Source organism: Elgaria multicarinata, chromosome 3 (genome assembly GCF_023053635.1).
Source record: "Elgaria multicarinata webbii isolate HBS135686 ecotype San Diego chromosome 3, rElgMul1.1.pri, whole genome shotgun sequence".
NCBI classification, from domain to species: domain Eukaryota; kingdom Metazoa; phylum Chordata; class Lepidosauria; order Squamata; family Anguidae; genus Elgaria; species Elgaria multicarinata.
In genome coordinates, this window is record NC_086173.1 from 95,437,040 (window position 1) to 95,456,414 (window position 19,375).

The 19,375-nt window shown below is 43.6% G+C and overlaps 1 protein-coding gene across 1 annotated transcript; it reads right to left on the reverse strand.

Moving 5' to 3' along the window:
• Nucleotides 1-13,168: 13,168 nt before the first annotated feature.
• Nucleotides 13,169-17,494, reverse strand: LOC134395006 (ovomucoid-like). The gene is made up of 4 exons (XM_063120936.1): nucleotides 17,339-17,494; nucleotides 16,398-16,426; nucleotides 13,696-13,805; nucleotides 13,169-13,363 (listed from the first exon to the last, which is right to left on the reverse strand). The coding sequence occupies exons 1-4, from the start codon at nucleotides 17,481-17,483 to the stop codon at nucleotides 13,318-13,320; spliced, it is 330 nt and encodes a 109-aa protein (XP_062977006.1). The 5' UTR covers nucleotides 17,484-17,494; the 3' UTR covers nucleotides 13,169-13,317.
• Nucleotides 17,495-19,375: the final 1,881 nt, after the last annotated feature.

Sequence of the window (19,375 nt, forward strand, 5' to 3'; positions counted from 1 at the left end):
CTTTATAGGCCCCTTCCAACTTGACTATTCTATGATTCTATGATTCTAAGTTATCCCTTTGGTCCAATATAGCCTTCCCCAACCTAGTGCTTTCCAGATGTCTTGGATTCAGGCTCTGATCAGCCCCAGCCAGCATGGTCAATGCTCAGGAATGTTTCCGGCTTTGAAGTCCTTCTTTCTCTCTCAAAGCAAACCACCTGCTGGGCTCAAGAAGTTCTTTGAGGATGACTTTAGTGAGATCTATCTGTGGCATATGCATTCACTAATGAGCATGTTCCAAGAACACATTGAAGAGATTGAACGTGCAAACAATTCTGTGGTGGAAGTCATAAAAGTCCTGGACTCTGTAATCGAGATCCTGCGTGAACGGGAGGCCAGCAACTTCACATCCCTTAAAGTTAAGGAACTCCTGGGGAAAAATCAGAAGGAGGGACTTGCTGCACGATGTGACTCCTCCTGTGAGCAAGTACAATGGCAATACACCACCTGCATTGAATATCTGGATATGTGGATGAGACCCCTTGAAGAGTTCTCGATATTCAGGTGGATGGCCCTGACTGAGGCACCAAAATGGCCTGATGTGGAGCCTATTATTAAGTACTTAAGAGAGAAGGAAGTGCCCATCGATGATGTCAAGTGCTTCGATCAGTGTGAAAAACTGAGAAAATTTGTAGAAAGCATGTGTGATGATGACGAATTCAAAAAATTGATTGCGCACCAGAAATGGAGCAAATTCTTTGAGAGTTCTAAAAACAATGGCTGCTATACCGAACTGCTGCCAATTGCACAGTTTTTTTCCCCATTCCTTCCCATAATGCCAATGTGGAACACATTTTCTCATTGATGCAGGCCCAGTGGACTAAAGAAAGGAACCAGATGTCTGTGGAGACACTGAAAGGGGTTTTACAGGTGAAATATAATTATAAGCAAATGTCATGTAAGGACTTCCACAGATTCTTGGTTAACACCCGAGCCCTTTTAAGAAAAATAAGATCTACTGAAAAATATCCCTGGGTGCATCGGGAGGAAGAGTCTTAAAATGTATACAGCAACATGTACACAGAAAACCTCCAGAAGAGGTTTTGGAAATTAGGGCAAGTTTGGAAATTAGAATAAGATCCCGAGGGTGGAGGTTAGGAATTGAGTTAAGAATTGAGTTAATGTGAGTTAAGAATTGAGTTAATGTGAGTTAAGAATTGAGTTAATGTGAGTTAAGAATTGAGTTAATGTGAGTTAAGATTTAAGAAGTAGAATGTATAGCTTAGAAATAAGAGGAATGTTATGTTATGTATGTATATGTTTTATTACGTGTTGTTAAATTATTATTTTAAAAAAACTAAAAATAAATGTTACTTTCTGATACATTGACTATCTCACTTGTTCTTTATTTCAGTGATTTAACATTAACATGTTACAGTATATAGAACAGGTTTGTCTTAATTGTGAATTGTAGAATTAGACATGTGACCAAGGCTGTGCCCACCTTGGGGATGGTCATGTCAAGATGGGCACGCCTTGGGGGCAGGGCATGTTGGGGTGGTCACACCTCCTTGAAGGCGGCCATATTTTCCTCCTTTTTGGTGGGCCTGGCGGTGGCGGACCAAGGCAAGCAAGACAGAGGTGGCAAGGGACAACGTGGCGGGGCAAGGCCGGAAGAGAGGGCTGGCAGCAGCACAGGGACCAGGCTAGCGGAAGGAAGGAAGGAGGAGGACATCGAACAGCCACAGACCAGGCAGCAGCAGGACACGAAGTGCGCACAGAAGAGGCAGCTGCAACATGGGAAAAGGTAGGCCGAGGCAAGGCCACCATCCTCCTTAACTTGGCATGGGGGTGGTGAGGAGGAGGGGGGAGAGGCTTGGACGTAGGGCTAGGGGGGAGGCTAGAGCTTGAGAGGGGGAGCTTCGTTGCTTCAGCTACTTTAAAACTGGCTATTTGCAAGTTTTCAAGACGTCCCTGAAAAAAAACTCTGGCATGTTTGCCATATATTCTATAGACCTGGGACACTACCTCATAGTGAGTCACACCATAAATCCATTGATTGATTTTAATTGATTTATTACATTTGTATACCGCCCCATAGCTGAAGCTCTCTGGGTGGTCCATCTAGTTCAGTACTTCAGACAGTAATTGGAAGCAGCTCTCCAGGGTTTCAGGCAGGAGTTTTTTCTTGCTACCTGGAAAATTTTAGAGACTGAACCAGACACCTTCAGTGTGCAATGTATGCACTCTATCACTAGCAAGGTCAGAGAAATCTGCAATGGATTCAAATGAGTTTGGATTTCTTTTTCTTTTCTTTTTCTCATTTTTACCAATTTAAATGTTTTATTATTTTTCTAATACACAAATAAACAAACACAAGAAAATAAAATCAAACATCAAGATAGCAAACATAAAAAACATAAAAAACGTACACAATTAAGATTGACTTCCAATTCCCTCCACAGCAAAAAATATGCAACAATATTTTCACTTATTGTATAATTAAAAAAAGAAATTTCTCTCTTCCTTTGATTTTAACATTTTCTTCTCATATATTGAATCCATAGATAAACAAGTTATTATTATTTTTTCTAGTCTAGCATTCAATGTTAGAAACAATTGAAGCCCCCATAAAACATTTCCTTCTCCCAGCCATTGAGTCATGCTATGGCTTCCAGCAAGTCTCTACCTCTCTATTGGTTTCCTCATCAATGGCACACAGATGCCAACACTTACCCGCTTGGGGTGTGGAAAGGATTAATTAGTTCACCTTTTGGTAAATCACTTTGAAGATTTTGAAGTACTAAATACTAAGCACTATTTTTCTTAATTATTAAAGATGGGTGGTGTCTAATGTCAGTATGCCAGGAATGCATTTATAAGCCTTTCTTTTTTCTGAAAAGAAATGTTTCATCATCACAATGAACTGGATTGTTACATTGCAGAGGAGTTGATGAAACGCTAAAAGGGCCTAGGGGTGGGGAAAGCCTGCATCTTGGTGGGATCTCAAGAGACAAGTTCTTGTTGTTCCACTCAGTTGGTCTGTGCAGCTGGTGACAGGAGGGAGAGGAATTAATGAATGCCATAATAGCAGCCATTTTAACTGTACACTCTTTGTATTGAGGGTTATCAATAGGGGTGTGCACGGACCCCCCCCGCTCCGCTTCTCTTCCAGATCTGCGATTTGCAGATCGGGCCGCTCCGCCCTGCCCCCGCCCCGCCTATGTTTGCTCCGCTCCGCTGCGGAGCTCCGCATCTGGATCGGAGCTCTGTTTCCCCCCACATAGGCTTGCATTAAGCTAAAAAAGTATACAACTTTTTTTCTGTTAAAGTTAGAAACCTCAAGTTTGGCACCATGACACCTCATGGATGTATACACATGCACACCAAGACTCAAGGCAGTCCCATCATCCCCTGATTTTTGGGGAATTTATGAAAATCGGGCACCCCATTCACACCCCTTTTGATAGCTCCGTCAATTTGCACGTTAAAAACCTCAAACTTGCCACCATGATAGCTTATCCAGGGATACACACACATGCCAAGACTCAATGTAGTCCCATCATCCCCTGATTTTTGGGGAATTTATGAAAATCGGGCACCCCATTTGCAGACATTGACTGTTCTCTGACATTTGGACAGATTAAAAAAATGGAAGTGGGCACACTCACAGATGCCATCTAGACCCACAATCATGCCAAGGTACAAGCAATCCCATCATCCCCTGTTTTTTGGCGGAGCTTAAACCTGACAGCTCAATGGGGCCATTCCAAAGGAAATCCCAAGATGCCATGAATTGGGGAGTAGAGAGATCAACCAATATGAATCTTCTTCCACACTTGAAAAATGTATTTGGAACTTCCAAAAGTCTAACTGAGCACAGGAAGGACTTCTCCCCTGAGTCAAAGCCAGACACACACAACATCCCTTCGAGGCGGGCAGGGAAGGAGGGAGGGAAGGCAGGCAGGCAGCAGACATTTCTGGGGGCATAAGGAAGTGAGCCAAGGATAAGCCAGTAATGCATATAAAATGGAATAAATAAATAAATAAATAAACAAAGGAGGGGTGGAATTAAAAGCAGCAGTGTTGCTGAATAAACAACAAGAAGAACTTTTTTAAAAAGGCTATATCTGTCTTTTACCAGTAATAGGGGTGGGGTGGGGTGGACATGCCCAAAGGGGAAAGCATCAGCCAATTTGTCTAGGTACCACTCTTTAAGAAGCAAGCACTCACTTCAACTCATGAGAGGCATTGCTCCACTGAGTTACTCTTTGGAGGGCTCTGATGGCCCTCCAAGTACAGGAGAGAGTGAGGGCACGTCCACATGCCCTAGGGGAGCTCATCCCCTTGCACCACATGTATTCAGTTGTTCCCAAAAGTTAGGGTGGGTAGCATTGCTGTGTGTTTTCCTATCTGTTATTATGATTTCAGCTTGTGTTTGTGGGAGCTACTGTTTTAAAAAAACACTGGGGAACTCCGTTCAGAGTTGAAAGAGAAGTTTCCCAGAATCCCAAATTACCCATTTTGCCTATCCCCTCCTCCAACTTTGGGATCATGTGATCATGACCGGGAGTTGACTCTGACCCTCAGCAATCGAAAAAAGGACAGGTAATCTTTCTTTTTCCCGCCTTTTCCCTACTTCTAAAAAAATTCTAGCACGCGAACCGCACCACGCAGAGAGCTGAGAGTAGGCTCAAAATGACCCCCAACCATGACTCTCTAAGCACAAGAAGTTTCAGAAAGATAGCTTCAAAAACAACACAGTTATCCCCTTTTCTTTTCCGCAATGCAATCCTATGGGCGAAATGTTTCAAAATGGCGATTGGATCGGACCGTGGAAAGAGGATCGCTCCGAAAATGGGTGCTTCTCTTCGCCTTGCTTCTAGGGGTCCACGGTCCGCTTCTACTCCGCCTCTGGGCAAGGCTGAGCAGGCCAATTCGCTTCTGATTCTCCGGTTCTAATCGGAGCAGAGCACATGCCTAGTTATCAAGATAAACAGTTGGAAGCCTGAGAAGGTTTTTGTTAGCAATAGAGATTCATGGACAAGGAGCACTAGATGAAGGCTTCTTAGGGCTTTGCTAGACCTGCCAGGATAAGCCAGCAGGGAGGCGGGGCGGCAGCGCGCTGACGTTAGCGCGCTCCGCCCAGGCTTCCAGACGCACGACGCGCAGGGACGACGGGAGACCTGCAGCGTCAGCTTTTGTTTTTGTTTTTTTAAAGGGGCCGCGTGCACCCCGAAGCCGCCGGACTGGTAAGTCCATTTTTCTTCTGTTTTTTTTTTACCGGGGGGGGGGAAGAGAGGGGAGGGCGAAGGATGGCAGGGTGGGTGGCACGGGGGAGGGCGGGGGAGATCGCGCCGCCGCCGCCGCTCGCAAGCAGGCGAGCGGCGCTTGCCCGGGCACTGGGCACGGCGCGATCTCACCCGCCCTCCCCCGTGCCTCCCACCCTGCCATCCTTCACCCTCCCCTCTCTTCCCCCCCTGCCAATGGGCACAGCACTCCTATGAGTGCTGTGCCAGGCAGGGCTGCGGCTTTTCGCGGCTCCTCGTGAGTAAGCGAGGAGCCGCGAAAAGCCACAGAAGTCACTAGACGTTCCCCAGCTCCGCCCTCAGGCCGAAGCTGGGGAAAAAGCGCGCCATAAGCGCATTCGCTTATGGCACGTTGAAGGAGGCCTCAGCGTGGCCTGCCTCCGGATTCCCCTGTGTGTCATCTGGATGCACAGCAGGGAAACCGGGTGAGAAGGTGCGCTACGGCCTCGTCTAGTAAGGCCCTTAGTCAAAATGTGTTGAGCAGCACAATTTTCAGAGTTTTATCATTAGTGAATTTCATAATTAGTTGGCTCACTGGTAGAAATTTGCCTGGATCAGTGTTTTACGAATTCACAAACTTCGGAGCATGCCCAGTCTGCATCTAAATAATGCCATTTCTGAGCATGCATTGAGTTGGTTGGATTAAGCTCTTTCTTGCTGAAGGTAAAATATGATGATGTCATTTTAACCACAGCCAAGCATGGTTAAAGAAACAGTCGGGTAGGTAGGTTTATATACATACCCCTTTCCTCCATTTCATTCTCACAAATACCTGGGTATTCTATTCAAGGAGTCAACTGACTCACTCTCTTTTTCTCATTGTATCAGATTCCCTATGAAAAGTGACAGATGGTGAGTAAGTATTACGTAAAAAGCCCACGCAAAAACAATAAATCAGGAAGAGGATAGCGGTGGTGATGCATTACTTCATGATGCACTATGTAGTTCCAAAATACAGCTCCGAAGATGCACTTTGATATTGTGCTTGTGCAAAACCTCTTATATATGGAATGAGACTTCATATTGCCTGAGCTAACATGGTTGTTATTTTCCAAGTAGTAAGTTTGCACATCACTGATGATCATGTGTGTTTGTTTGTAAGGAGGGGAGAATGTGTGTCTGCATGCAAACCTGCAACTTTATGTGATATGTGCACATTATGTCTGTTGTAGTACAATTAACATTGTTTGGTGATTAGAGAATAGCAAATTACCCTATGGAGTTCTAAATGGCTAATACTATGAAATTAATTCATTTGGTTTGGGTTAGGTCACTGAACCTTTAGAGTAAACGTATCAATCGTATAATCGTACCTGCTCATAAGGTATACCCAAAAGGCTATGTAGGTGGCAAGGAAAGCTATGTAAGTACAGAACAAAGAATTTTAAACCAGGACAAAATGTGTATTTTTAAAAAACATCTCTCAACCATCATATTCAAACCACCATTTAACTTCATATTTAACATTTTTTTCAAATAAGAGTCCAAGGCAACTCACAACATATAATTAAAAATGATCACATTAACATTACCACTTAACATTCAATTTAGACACAGAAATCCATTTCTTTGTCTGCCTACCAGCCTACCTGTCCCTTCTCCAATATTATCGGTCTGGTTCTGCTTCGCAGGGCTGGTTTGTGTTTCTGTCTTTGAATCAACACAATCCTTGGCTCACTGACTCGTGCCCGCATGCATAGCTGCCTCTTTGTCTGCCTGCCAGCCAGCCTGCCTGTCTCTGCCCACCTCTCCAATATTATTGGCCTGGTTCCACTTTGCAGGGCTGGTTTGTGTTTCTGGCTTGCTTTGACTCAATTTCTGAGGCACGTTGCTCACAGCCAGGTAATGTGTGTATTGCAGGCAGCCTACTTACCCTGTTTTGTCTCTGAATGGGAAGAGGCTGAGGATGTGTGCTTCAGAACAAACAAAAGAAAACTGAAGAAGGGGTGATTTGCACTTGAAGGGATAATGTGAGCTTGAATACACACACACCTAAATCGCTTCGAGTGGCTGCTTTGTTTCCTCGAAAAATCATATATTTAGCAGTGGATTACAGGAAAACGACTGCACAGATCTGTCTGAAATTTGGCACACATGAGCACCTCCAGGGCATCTGTAAGGTCTCCAAAATACATGTTTGTCTCATAAAAAATGAGAAAGTTATAGCCATTTGTTTTGAGTGGTTTGCCTGAAAAATCATATTTTTAGCAGTGGAATACAGGAAAAACCACTGCACACATCTGTCTGAAATTTGGCATACTTGAGAACCTCCAGGGCATATGAAAGGACTCCAACGTTCATGTTTTTACCTTAAAAAAATAAAAAAGTTATAGACATTGGTTTTTTTCCAATGCAAGTCTATAGGAAAATGAAAAATCCAAATAATTCAGACATCCAAATCTCAATTCGGATCTGAGGCTAGGTAGACTGGGGCCATAGCTAGATGGGGCAAAATCCCTGGGCGATCCCTGGGATCATCCCTGTTCATTCACATGACACACAGGGTATCCCAGGATCAGGGAGGGATGATCCCTCCCTTGCCCCGGGATCTCACCCTATCCTTTAGGACCGTTTTTTTTGTGGTCTCAGGCTAAGACCGTGGAACATGTGGCCGGGTACTGTGGTTTGTCCTGGCTCCTTGTGATTCCTCAGGAGCTTTGCGCCCATTGGGGGTGGGGTGGGGGGGAGCAGAGAAAGTATTTTTTTTTAAAAAAAACCACTTACTATTTGTGCACAAGTGTTTATGTGCTGCTGTCCCTTTAAACCTCCCTCTCAAATGGTGGTCGTGACGCCTCTCCATCTGAGATCATTGCACGCCACGTGTGAACTGAGGGGCAGATCTCATGATGAAAAAATCATGAGATCTTCACCCCTCCATCCCACTAGGTCTAGCTAAGGCTTGGGTCTGAATTGATCTGAAATGAATCATGCTGGATTCAGAAGGTCCAAATCAGGATCCAAAGCGAATTGTGGGCCCTATAATTTAGGGGGAGCTTCTGCTCAGCCTCAACTTGCACAGCCACAGCTGATTCAGTTGTCATAGGGAGACAGGACTATGTATCGTCAGCATACTGATGTCACTTGACTCCAAATCCCCTAATGACCACTCCCAGTGGCTTCATATAGATGTTAAACAACTTTGGGGACAAAATGGTGCCCTGCAGTACCCCATAGCTCAATTGCCAAGGGGCCGAGGAATAGTCACTAAGTGTTACTCTCCAAAATTTCCCTCACTGGTAAGACCAGAACCATTATAACACAGTGCCTCCAATGCCCATCCCATGGAGTTGATCCAGGAGGATACCATAGTTAATGGTATCAAAAAGTCTTTAGTGATCAATCAGAATTAACAGGGTTGTCCTCCTGCTGTCCCTCTCTCAATAAAGGTCATTCATCAGGGCAACAAGGCTGATTTGGTTCCTCTAACAAGGTTGAAATCCAGACTTGAATGGGTCTTGATAATTAGTATCCCTGAAGAGTGCCGGCAGTTGCTCTGCCATTACACTTTCAAGTACCTTCCCTAAGAAAGGGGTATTTGCGCCTGGGCGGTAGGTATCTAATTGAGAAAGGGCTTCTTCAGGAGTGGTTGCACTACTACCTCCTTTGGGACAGCAGAGACTACCCATTCCAGCAGAGAAGCATTTCCAAGTCATACCCCCACCACTAGCTTTTATTAGCCAGGAGAGACAGAGATCAACAGGGCAAGTGGTTGGTAACATTGCTGCAAGCATCTTGTCCATATCATCAGTCAGCAGCAACCGAAACTGATCCCATGAAATCTGTCAGAGGGTGGTGTGGCGTTACACCCCACAAGTCAATTCCCAAAGGTATGCCTGCAGTTTGTAAGTCTGTGGTTTGTAGAATGTTGGCCTGAGTGGGCGGAGTTAGAATGTCTTGGGAGGGGGGAGGAGTGATATATAAGGGAAGGACTGAGGGGATTGTGAGTTTTGTTTTGTTCTTGTTCTGTTCTGTTCTTTCCAGGGAGACTTGTTAGGGACTCTTAGAGTCTGTAGTGCTCTCTGTATTTATAGTACTTAAGTTCTGGGAAATTTGAGAGTCAGTGTAGTGAGTGGTGTCTTTAGAGTGTGGTGTGCACGTAGTGGAAGTATATAATTCAATACTGATAATAAAGAAAGTTCAAGAGTGATTGTGTGAGTGAAAGGAAAGCGCGAATGTGAGGGTGACAGGATTGTATGAAAGGTTTCAAAAAGGTTTTTAAATGTTGTTATTTAAAACAAAGCTTATGAACTTTTAAAAATAAATTTTGATTGTTTATTTTAAAAACTACCACGAAAATCCCACGTGTCTGTTTGGCATTTATCGTCTTAAGTTTACATCATTCAGCACCCACTCTGACAATAATTCACCTCAGCAGATATAACTTTCAGCGCATTATTATATATATATTAAATCCTTCTCCATTTTAAACCCCTTTCTCCACATAGTTTGGAGGAAGGTGGGCTTTATCCCTTGCCTCAGGCGTATCAAGTGGTGGTGCTTGGCTTGAGCAGGGAGTAGCCTCGGCCGGGTCTGTTGTTCAGAGCCTGTGTCGCCCCATAAAAGGTGGTGGCAGACGTGAGGTCTGGTGTTCAGAGCCTGTGTTGTGGCAGGTGGCATCAGTCATTTTGCTTTGTCATTGCATACTTAGGGATCACAATAGTTTTTTTCCATGGGGAAAATAGGGAAGGAACTAGTGGGACACTAATAAGCCATGGGAAATGTGGTTCAGGCTGCTGATCAGCAACTCACATGTTAGAGTCTTTTTCCATGGGGAAAAAATGCTTCCTGGATTTAGAAATCTAGCATTTTAGAAAGAAGGGTTCTAGCCTAGATATTTACTGTGTAGTTTGGATTTCTACTTGCAGGGAAATTCTTTATGTGCAGCACTGTCATATTCTCTGGCAAATTCCCCCTCAAGCTCAGAGGAAGATAGGGGCATGTCTAGACCAGGAGAGAGATGGGGAGGATCTCACGATATGTTGATTGTGAGATCCTCCCCTTTGGACAGACGCGCACACGACATCCCGAAAGGAATGAGGGATGTTGCGCCTGCCATTTTTTAAAATGACGATGAGCGCACATGCACTCCAACGAAAAGTGAGTTGTTTTTTTTAAAAAAAAAAACCTGCTCCCACCCCACCCCATCCCTGATGGGCACGGAGCACCTGAAGAGCTCTGTGCCCTATGCCTCCTTGCCAGAACGAAACCGGGATGGCCGCCCACACCTCCTGTGGTCTCGGGACAATCCTGAGACCATGGAAAAATCAGGCTAAAAGCTGTCCCAGTTATCCCGGGGAAATGGTGTAGACATGCCCTAGGGTGATGAGGAGCCATCATTCAAGGAGTCATCACACACACATCGTGGGACCTTGCAGGCTGAGCACAATAGACTTAGGGCACATCTACACCCTGAGCTTCTTCAGATGGGGGGACATTGCATTTCCCACCTGTTGCTTTGCCTTGTGCTATGATAGGGTTGACCAGCTTCCTCTTTTTTCACATGCTGAAGAAAGAGGAAATAAACAAAGACCACATGACCCATTCAGTGGGTGTTTTTTTTATCATGCTGCTTTTTCTGCACACAGAAGGAAATGGTGGCACATTTCACTATAGGAGGAAAAAAAATGGATTTTCCGGGTCCTTTTTTTAATGGGAAAACAAGCAGAAGGAGCGGGAGGCAGATAGCATCATGAAAAGGACCCACAAAAATCTGTGAGTGCCCAGTAACGAGCATGCTATAAAATGCTCATCTGATAATGCTCTTTGTATCAAATCATTATAAACCCAGCATGATAACTCTATAGCCCTCTTCTGTATTTACACCTTATAGGACACACTGTGGCATTAGTTGTGATATTTTGGATAATGTGGAATAAAAAGCAGGAAATCACTATGAAAGTAGTATATGCAATGTGTAATGTGCCCCAATAGTTATCAGTTCACGAATACTGATATAAAGCAGTAGTGTAGATCTAGCCTAGTGCAGCTCCTATCAGTCCCATTATAATAAGACAATGGCCTTTAAGGGCTCAGATGACTCCTCAGAAAGGGAGCAAGACTGAGCAGCTTTCATGAAACCTCAGAACCCCCCTGCAACTCGCTGAGACTAGTATTTTTTGTGGGAGAATATTTCAGTATGCAGCTTCTATCCATGATTCTGACAGCCTCTGCCTTATCTTATATGACTCAAACCATCCAGTAAGTGCCTCTGAGCTGCAGGCTGTCACAAGACAAGTACTGCCCTAACATGGAATCTACTGCCTGCACTCTGAAGAGTTACAGTCCACTGTGAGCAGATTCTGTATGGCTCAATTCTCTCTCTCTTTCTTTCTCTCTCTCTCTCTGTGTTATTAGTCATAAACTTCCAGTTGTTTTCTCTTGCACAGATCCTTTAGGTATGTGACATCCTATCCCAAGCATGTGCCCCTCCCAAATGTTTTGGATTACAACTCCCAGCATGCCAAGCCAGGAAGGGCTAGTAGTATGATGGCCCTACTTGCTATCAAATTTATGCAAATTAGGTCATGTGACCAAAACAAAGCCATGTGACTGGAAGTGATGTCACCAGCTGTCAAAACAAACACCATGTGACCAGAAATGATGGCCCTACTTGCTGTCAAATTTATGCAAATGAGGTCACATGACCAAAACAAAGCCCTGTGACTGGAAGTGATGTCATCAGTTGTCAAAACAAACACCACGTGACTGGAAATGATGGCCCTACTTGCTGTCAAATTTATGCAAATTAGGTCACGTGACTAGGCATGAAAATTACACCAGATCCTCAGAATGTTATAAAAAATAGTTATGCCACAACTGAGAGCACACCATTAACTATTGGACCTGTGGGTTTTTCTTTCCCACTGGCACCCTTGAAAATTCAACCCAGAAAGAAGGGAATCATTCGGTCTTCCTCATATCCACGGGCAGACAGAAAAATTACACTACAGTCTCAGAATATGATAAATAATAGTTCTGCTGCAACAATGAGTATACCCTTATCTGTTGGACCTTCGGGGTTTTCTTATCCACTGGCACCCTTGAATCTTCAACCTAGAAAGATGAATACTGACCAGATGACATTGGTAACTGAGACCTTACCATTAGCTGTGCACCCTTCAGGACAACTTTCTTTTCTTGAAACTACTTCATGGGGTGACTGCTGAATGGATTGTACTGAACAAGGTCCTGACACAGAAGTTATGGATACTTCAGAGAGCCCTGAGGGGTTCACCAACGTCGTCGGGGATGTGGATGGTGATGTACTTAGGAAACTGGCAAATTGGCCCATTGAGAAAATGGAGATGGCGTATCCAAACTTGTCCTGGATGACTTACCGATCACTACACAATGATCTGAAAGAGGGGGACAGGGAAAAGGTGAACAGGACTAGCCTACCGGTAAGAGATTTCTTAATGTCTTGTGTGCTGGTAATTGCTTAGAAGTGGTACCAATTAATTAATGGTTTTTGCTTTTCCACAGGGTGATACGCCGACTGGCAATTTTAAGAATCTGCAAATCGAGAGTTCACGGAAAGTAAATATTTCCTGTGTTTCATGCATTTGCCCCAGGCTGTGGGGAGACATGCCTGGGCATGTTCCTCAGGTCGCCTGCAAAAAAGCATCATTTCCGGTCGTCGCAGAAAATACGTCACTTCCAGCCACATGGCCTTTGTTTTGACAGGTAGTGTCAGCAATTCTGGTGATGTCACTTTGGGTCATGTGGCTTTGTTTTGGTCATGTGACCTAATTTGCATAAATTTGACAGTAAGTAGGGCCATCATACTACTAGGGCTAATCCTTTTGTTTTAAATAGGCACTACATAAAAGTATGGAGAGAAGTGTACCCCAAACAATGAATCCAAGGCAGATAATGCTGCTTAGTTTTATTGAGAAATCAAATTAAGACTAGCTCTTGGAGGAAGAGCAGAGGGAGAAAGGGATTCCTTTGTGCTGCTGCTGCGAGCAAGCTGTGAGGTGAGATGGTTATTCGTTAGGAGACACCCCTCATTCTTGTGGCTCTTTGCTTCTTAGCATCGTCCAAGATGCCTCAGTGTAATCTTTCCACCACTTTTGCTGGTGAGAGAAAGGTGAAGTTAAGAACTGTGAGAATCCTGAAGATAATTCTATATTACTGATTAAGGTAACCTAACATATGAAATCTGTTAAAATTGGCAGGCATTTCTATACTTTCTGCTGGTGCCAACGGTTGGCAAAATACCTTCTTTCTCCAACTTCATTGTCAAGCTGTGTCAGAAATTTCTTTCTAAATAAATGTTCTGAGGCTAACCGGAACAAGGATCAATTGAAGCATTTCTTTTAAATAGGTTACAAACATTCAGGATTGCCTACAGAGAAGCTCTGCTTGGTCTTTTAACTTGCACTTCATAAGTGAAACCTATACTCACAAATATGCATCGCAGAACTGACACCTGTTGCCATACACACTGCCGTCAGATGCACAGTGGGCTATTTTTTCTGTTTCACATGAATGTTGTAGATATCCTCGACAATAATCCTGCAGAGACAGCAAATGGCACAGTTTAAAGCATTTCCATCATGTTTTCCCTTAAGACTTGCTAGACCTTTATTATTATTATTATCATAAACCTAATGAAGCAGACAATCCTAATGAAGCATTCACCAAGTGTTAAGTTACTGTGTACTGATGGTCTCTGCCATGACACAGGCTCTGAACACCAGACCTCACGTCTGCCACCACTTATTATGGGGCAACACAGGCTCTGAACAACAGACCTGGCTGAGGCTACTCCCTGCTCAAGCCAAGCACCACCACTTGATACACCTGAGGCAAGGGATAAAGCCCACCTTCCTCCAAACTATGTGGAGAAAGGGGTTTAAAATGGAGAAGGATTTTAATATATAATAATACGCTGTGAGTTATATCTGCTGAGGTGAATGATTGTCAGAGTGGGTGCTGAATGTGTAAACTTAAGATGATAAATGCCAAACAGACACGTGGGATTTTTGTGGTAGTTTTAAAATAAACGATCAAAATTTATTTTTAAAAGTTCATAAGCTTTGTTTCAAATAACAACATTTAAAAACCTTTTTGAAACCATCCATCCAATCCTGTCACTCTCACATTCGCGCTTTCCTTTCTCTCACACAATCACTCTTGAACTTTCTTTATTATCAGTATTGAATAATATACTTCCACTATGTGCACACCACACTCTAAAGACACCACTCACTACACTGACTCTCAAATTTCCCAAAACTTAAGTACCATAAATACAGAGAGCACTACAGACTCTAAGAGTACCTAACAAGTCTCCCCGGAAAGAACTCTCAATCCCCTCAGTCCTTCCCTTATATATCACTCCTCCCCCCTCCCAAGACATTCTAACTCTGCCCACTCAGGCCAACATTCTACAAACCACAGACTTACAAACTGCAGACATACCTTTGGGAATTGACTTGTGGGGTGTAACGCCACAGTCTCCTTACCACCCTGCCAAGTGAGAAGGTGTATTTTTTGCAAAGCATCATGTGCACATGTATAATAAATGGTAAAATGGTTTGTATTCACCTACTACTTTCAGGAAAAGGCGATAAAAAAAGGGAATCTACTTCAGCCAGCCAAAATTAGGCTGACAGGTATTACCCAGAGGGCCTTCTCTTCTGCTGCTTCCAGACTGTGGAATGGCCTGCCGGAGGAGATTCGTCAACTTAAGAGGCCTTTAGCATTTAAGAAAGCTATAAAGACCAATCTATTCTGGCAAGCCTCTCCAGTGGAATTTTAGGATGTTTTTAGGATGTTTTAATAATGTATACTATGTTTTAAATCAGTTTTTATGTGTTTTATATTCGCTTTTATTCCCGGCCCCAAGTGAAGAGGTGGGTAAGACTTCTTCTTCTTCTTCTTCTTCTTCTTCTTCTTCTTCTTCTTCTTCTTCTTCTTCTTCTTCTTCTTCTTCTTCTTCTTCTTTCCTCAGGCCTAATTCACATACTTAGGGTTCAGGTAACATTTCATAAACTGTCACTTAACCTTCAAACCAAAGAAATAAACAAACTCGCACCTTGCTAATTTGAAGCCAGCCAGTCAGGTAACAAACAGTGTTACGTGTATCTGGTATTTTCCTCACATCCATAGTCTCTAGCTGTGTTTTCATTAAGCTTTATTAATATTTATTTATTTAGTGCCATCAATGCACATGGAGCTGTACAGGATAAAACAATAAAACAGCAACTCCCTTCCAGAGAGGTGTACAATCTAGTAAGTTCACAATCAAACAAATGAAAAAAGAGAAAGGCACGTGCCTAATTGGCACAGGAGGTATTAAAACTAACCCACATTGTAAAACAGTAAAATCAGGCTAAAATTCCAAAAGCTTCGAAGAAAAGAAGAGCTTTTAGCTGAGCTTTAAAAAATGTGATTGAACTCACGGTCCATAAACAGACAGAGCTGAGCAAAGGAAGTCGAAACCCTACGGTGGGTAAGAAACATAGCATTCGATGAATGAAGAGTGAAAACAGAGCTGTAATATGAAATAAGAGAAGAAAGAGAAGATGGAGCTAAATTTTGACAGTCTTTGAAGGTCAACAAAAGAAGCTTATATTGAATTCTAAATTCAAATGGAAGCCAATTAAGGGATTTCAAGAGAGGCGTAACATGGTCAAAGTGATGAGCAAGAAAATGATCTTAGTAGCAGAATGATGAATAGAAACCAAGGAACTAATGTGAGGGAAGACCAGTCAAGGGAAGATTACAATAGTCAAGATAAGAAATGACCAAAGCATGAACAAGAGTCTTGGCAGAAGTGACAGATAAGAGCAGTTGGATCCTGGCAATATTATATAATAAAAAAATGACAAGACTTAGCTACCACCTTGATATGATAAGCAAAGGAAAGAGAGGAATCGCATAGAAAGCTGAGACTACATGCTTCCTCAACTGGATAAAGAGTAACATCATTAGCAATAATAGAAAATGAGGGATGGGGAGAGGATTTGGAAGGAAAAACAATTAATTGCCATGTTGAGTTTCAGATGACGCTTCAGTTTTCTCAGGGCTTGTATTTTCCTATCAATTCCAAGCTATTACAGGGGGAGTGTGGCATAATAAGAATGAATAGTTGGCACTCACCTGTGTATTAATTGCTTCAGGGGCAACATCTAGAATTAAAACATTCAAAGTGTAAAAATCATAAAGCAAATCCATAAGCTGAACAACAATGCATTGAAAGGCATACTTTTAACCACAGAATATAGAATGTATGTTCCCTTTCATTTCCTTTAGTAATTCAAATGGGCATATCTATATAAGAATACAGTAATGTAAGCTTAATTACTAGAGATCTACCAGACCAATTTTGCTGTTTTTTAAAATGAACCTTAAGAAGTGTAGATGTGCAGAAAAAGGTTTAAGCTCAAGCTTGACCAGAAAAGCACTACGTTTCTTGGCTCCAACTCAAATAGTCTCCTATTTCTCTGGCTATGGAAATCTAGTGATACCCTTCGTGTTCCTGTCACTGTCGCTGCCACCTCCCATAATCAACACGGTGGCCTGGTGAGGACTGCCAGGGCTTCCCTCTTGCTAAATGAGGCCAACCTGTGGCAATGTAGTGCTTGGCTAGAGAGGGGTGCGCCCACTGAGGAAAAGTCCCATCCACATGCTGCCCTCATTTGCACAGGCGCAGGAGCAACAGAGAGTCCTCTGCTCAGGCCCACCCCAGGATGACCCTGAGGCCAGCCTGGCTTAGGGAGGAAGGCCCCCAAGACAGCGGTTGTCATGCTCAACCATCTCCAGAGTCTAGGGAGCATGAATGTGTGAAACCTGGAGGCTGCCAGGCTCTCTCCAGGGTGTGCAGATCTGGCGTAAAGCCCCCCTATGTGATAGAGCCAATGCCAAATGATGAGCCACTTGCATCCATGAGGTTTTTTTTTGCATGGAAACCCTCACGTCTGAAATCATGTCATATGGTAGCCCCTTTAAGAATGCCAGTGGATTATGGCATTCCTTTCTGAGCTGGATATGAGACAAATCTCTCCAGAAAGGGACTCTTTGCAATATGAAAGATCACTCACTTGTGTACACAGAGAACACCATCAGAGTGAGGAGGAGAAAGCCTTCCAGCTTCATGGTTGTCAGCACTAGTCGGCAGGCTTCCAAGCAGCAGACACTTCTCGGGTTCCACCTGCAGAAGTTTGACATCTCCCTTGCCTTTCCCATGTATATATGAATTCTCTGCAGCCTGCATGAGGAAATCTACCCCTCCCTAATAAAAAGGGTGTGTTGAAATGTGACGTTACAGTGGACTGTGGTGAAATGTACTAATTTTAACAGTTCTTTTTATGTGTGTGCAGAGCCCAGAATGCAAGAAATATGTGGAAACGAGCTTATTAGCAAACCATAAGTAACTTACTCATTGTCTTGAACGTAAATTATAACAATGTTTTTTTAAAAAAATCAGACTATACTGGAAATGATGTAATACATAACTAGCTTGACTTGCACAGACCATCTGTGTGCTAGTACTTTATTGCTCAGTATCATACTTTTCTGGTTTTTCTGCTGGCAACCGGAAAAGCTGGGCCTGAAGCCAACTGGCACTGCATTGGACTCCCCCCTCTCAGCCACTCCCCTTGCTCCCTCCCAGCCGCTGCCTCCCCCCCCCCTTGCCTGCCTGCTGCTCTGTGGGTGTTATCTGAGCCCTCTACATGTGCTGGAGAGCCACCTGGCCTCCTCTCTGGGTTTCACCCTGCCACATACTCCTCCCCCTCCCTCCCAGCCACTCACTCCCCCCACCCGCTCACTCAAGCCACTCCCAGTCACTGCTCCTGCCGGCCAACCTGTGGGACTTACTTGAAGCCTCTGCACGAACTGTTTTGGCAATGACATGTTTCAGTGTTGCCCCTCCCCCTGCTCCCTCTCAGGTGCGGAAGCTTCCACACCTTCAATAATTCCATTACAGTTCTGACAGGTTCTGACTGACTCACTAACATTGGAGCAAACAACCTCCACTGGAAGAAAGAGGGCTTCTGGTTCTTTTGTGGGGAAGGGGCAACCATGGATCTTGAACCATTTAGCCCCACTTTATGACTGGTCTTCCACACTTTCTGTGATCACTCCAAGATAGGGTGACCATATGAAAAGGAGGACAAGGCTCCTGTATCTTTAACTGTTGCGTGAAAAGGGAATTTTAGCAGGTGTCATTTGTATATATGCGGAACCTTGTGAAATTCCCTCTTCATCACACCAGTTAAAGCTGTAGGAGCTGTGCCCTCTTTTATATCTGGTCACTCTAGTATAGCTCCTGCAGCTTTAACTGTTGTAATGAAGAGGGCATTTCACCAGGTTCAGCATGCATACAAATGACACCTGCTGAAATTCCCTTTTCTATGCAACTGTTAAAGATACAGGAGCCCTGTCCTCCTTTCCATATGGTCACCCTACTCCAAGACCATTGTGCACTGGGGCATGGAGGGAAGGAGGGGTATAGAGGGATTTCTTGTATGTCAATCTCAAAGTTTTCTGGACAACACCCCAAAATTGCTCATCCTGATTCTACACCTCTCCAAGACAGGCCCGCTTCACCCATTCTTATTCCACATCCATCCCTTTTTCAACTGTAGAAACAGTCTCAGATTGTAGCTCCTGAACGACGTCTTTCAATATTTTCTCTTTGTGCTCATTCCTTGTTTCTTTTCACACTTGCTCAAATGCCTTGGTGTTTGTGGCACACACCCTACCCCTCCCACAGATGTCCTTTCCTAATGGTCAACAAGTGTGCCCTAGATGAGCAAAACAGACCACAGCACAGTGGGCAAATACAATGCATGCATACAATCTAACTCTTGAGATTGAAACTCCAATCCAGGCAGGATCTACACTACTGTTTTAAAGCGCTTTATAACAGTTTTGACAACTGTTGGGGCCCAGGACACACTCCATATACAGCTGTCAAAACTGTTATAAAGCACTTTAAAGCAATAGTGTAGATCCTTGTGTTTGTGTTATTTTGTTATACCACAGCACCACCTACAGTTACAAAGCAGAAACACAAGGAAGGAAAATAACTTTATGTAAAGCCACAATCTTAATTCTGCAATGAAACCAGAAGT

Excerpts from the sequence above, each read along its gene's own strand:
- LOC134395006 (XM_063120936.1), bottom strand. The coding sequence starts at position 17,483 with ATGGGAAAGGCAAGGGAGATGTCAAACTTCTGCAGGTGGAACCCGAGA. Across the intron at positions 16,427-17,338 it reads GGTGTTCTCTGTGTACACAA|ATGTTGCCCCTGAAGCAATT; the intron begins GTGAGTGATCTT and ends TTTTAATTCTAG. Across the intron at positions 13,806-16,397 it reads CTGAAGCAATTAATACACAG|GATTATTGTCGAGGATATCT; the intron begins GTGAGTGCCAAC and ends CTGTCTCTGCAG.